The following is a 918-nucleotide window of genomic DNA, read 5'->3' on the forward strand; positions in this document are numbered from 1 at the left end:
CATTGGGTCTCGGGGTTCAGGGCTGTGCGGGCCAAGGGCGGCCACGCGCCCCCACAGGAGGAGGAGAGAGACTGGGGGTCTTGCTGGAAGCATGCCCGGCCCCGTGCAGCTGGCTCGATGGCATGCTGGTGTCCCCAGCATCTAGTGCCACCTGTCGCTCCCTGTCCCGCGGCTTTGCGTCCTAGAGCCCCGGGTCCGTGCCCTCCGGACAGGAGCGTGGCTCTGCGCCCTTCTGAGCTGAGGATGGACTTTCGCGTCCTCCTGGAAGTCTCTGTGACTTCAGGCTGCGTGGGACTCTGCCCCCAGAGCCGCCGAGTAAGGAAGCTTTTGCTGAGTAAGGAAGCTTTTCACAGACGTGAAGTCCCCACCCCTGTGGCACCCTTGTCTACGAGAACGGCATCCGAGTGAGGGGAAAGCCAGCGGGACGTCCACCCCCTGCGACCTGGCCCTTGCCCTCCCCACCCCCTCTCGTTTCCAGGTCCCTGGGGCCACTCAGCGCCCCTGCAGCTCAGCGGGACTCGGGCAGAGGGGGCATCGGTTTCTCGCACACCCGACGGCATGGAAGCACGCGGGCCCCACCGGCAGGCCAGGCACGTCGGGGTGCTGGTGACCAGCCCTCTGTCCCCCTGCAGCCTCCCCACCGTCCATGCGGGGCAAGCTGCTGCCAGCGTCCCTGGCCTCAAGCACGTCCTGTTTGTCCCCAAACTCCCGTGTCTGAGCACATGGCCCAGTCCGAGCAGGCAGTGCCCACGAAGACCCTGGAGCACCTCGTTCTAGAGGAGACATGACATTGTCACACACCGCCGGGGCTGCCACATTCCTTCGCTGCTCGCCCTGGAGCCCCAGAACGCAGCCCCTGAGGGGGTCCTGTCTGCAGAGGCACCTCACAGAGGGGGGAGAAGATGATGAGCTGGGGTG

At 66.2% G+C, this 918-nt stretch overlaps 1 protein-coding gene across 1 annotated transcript in view; it reads left to right on the forward strand.

Moving 5' to 3' along the window:
• The window catches only part of LOC111731221 (OTU domain-containing protein 7A-like), a 68,011-nt gene extending 67,293 nt beyond the window's left edge, over positions 1-718 (forward strand). Inside the window, exon 8 of the mRNA XM_023522692.1 lies at positions 633-718. Coding sequence (XP_023378460.1) covers positions 633-718 — 86 coding nt within the window. The remainder of the gene's footprint in view (positions 1-632) is intronic.
• Positions 719-918: the final 200 nt, after the last annotated feature.

The sequence above is a fragment of the Pteropus vampyrus genome, unplaced genomic scaffold (assembly GCF_000151845.1).
Source record: "Pteropus vampyrus isolate Shadow unplaced genomic scaffold, Pvam_2.0 Scaffold355, whole genome shotgun sequence".
NCBI lineage: Eukaryota > Metazoa > Chordata > Mammalia > Chiroptera > Pteropodidae > Pteropus > Pteropus vampyrus.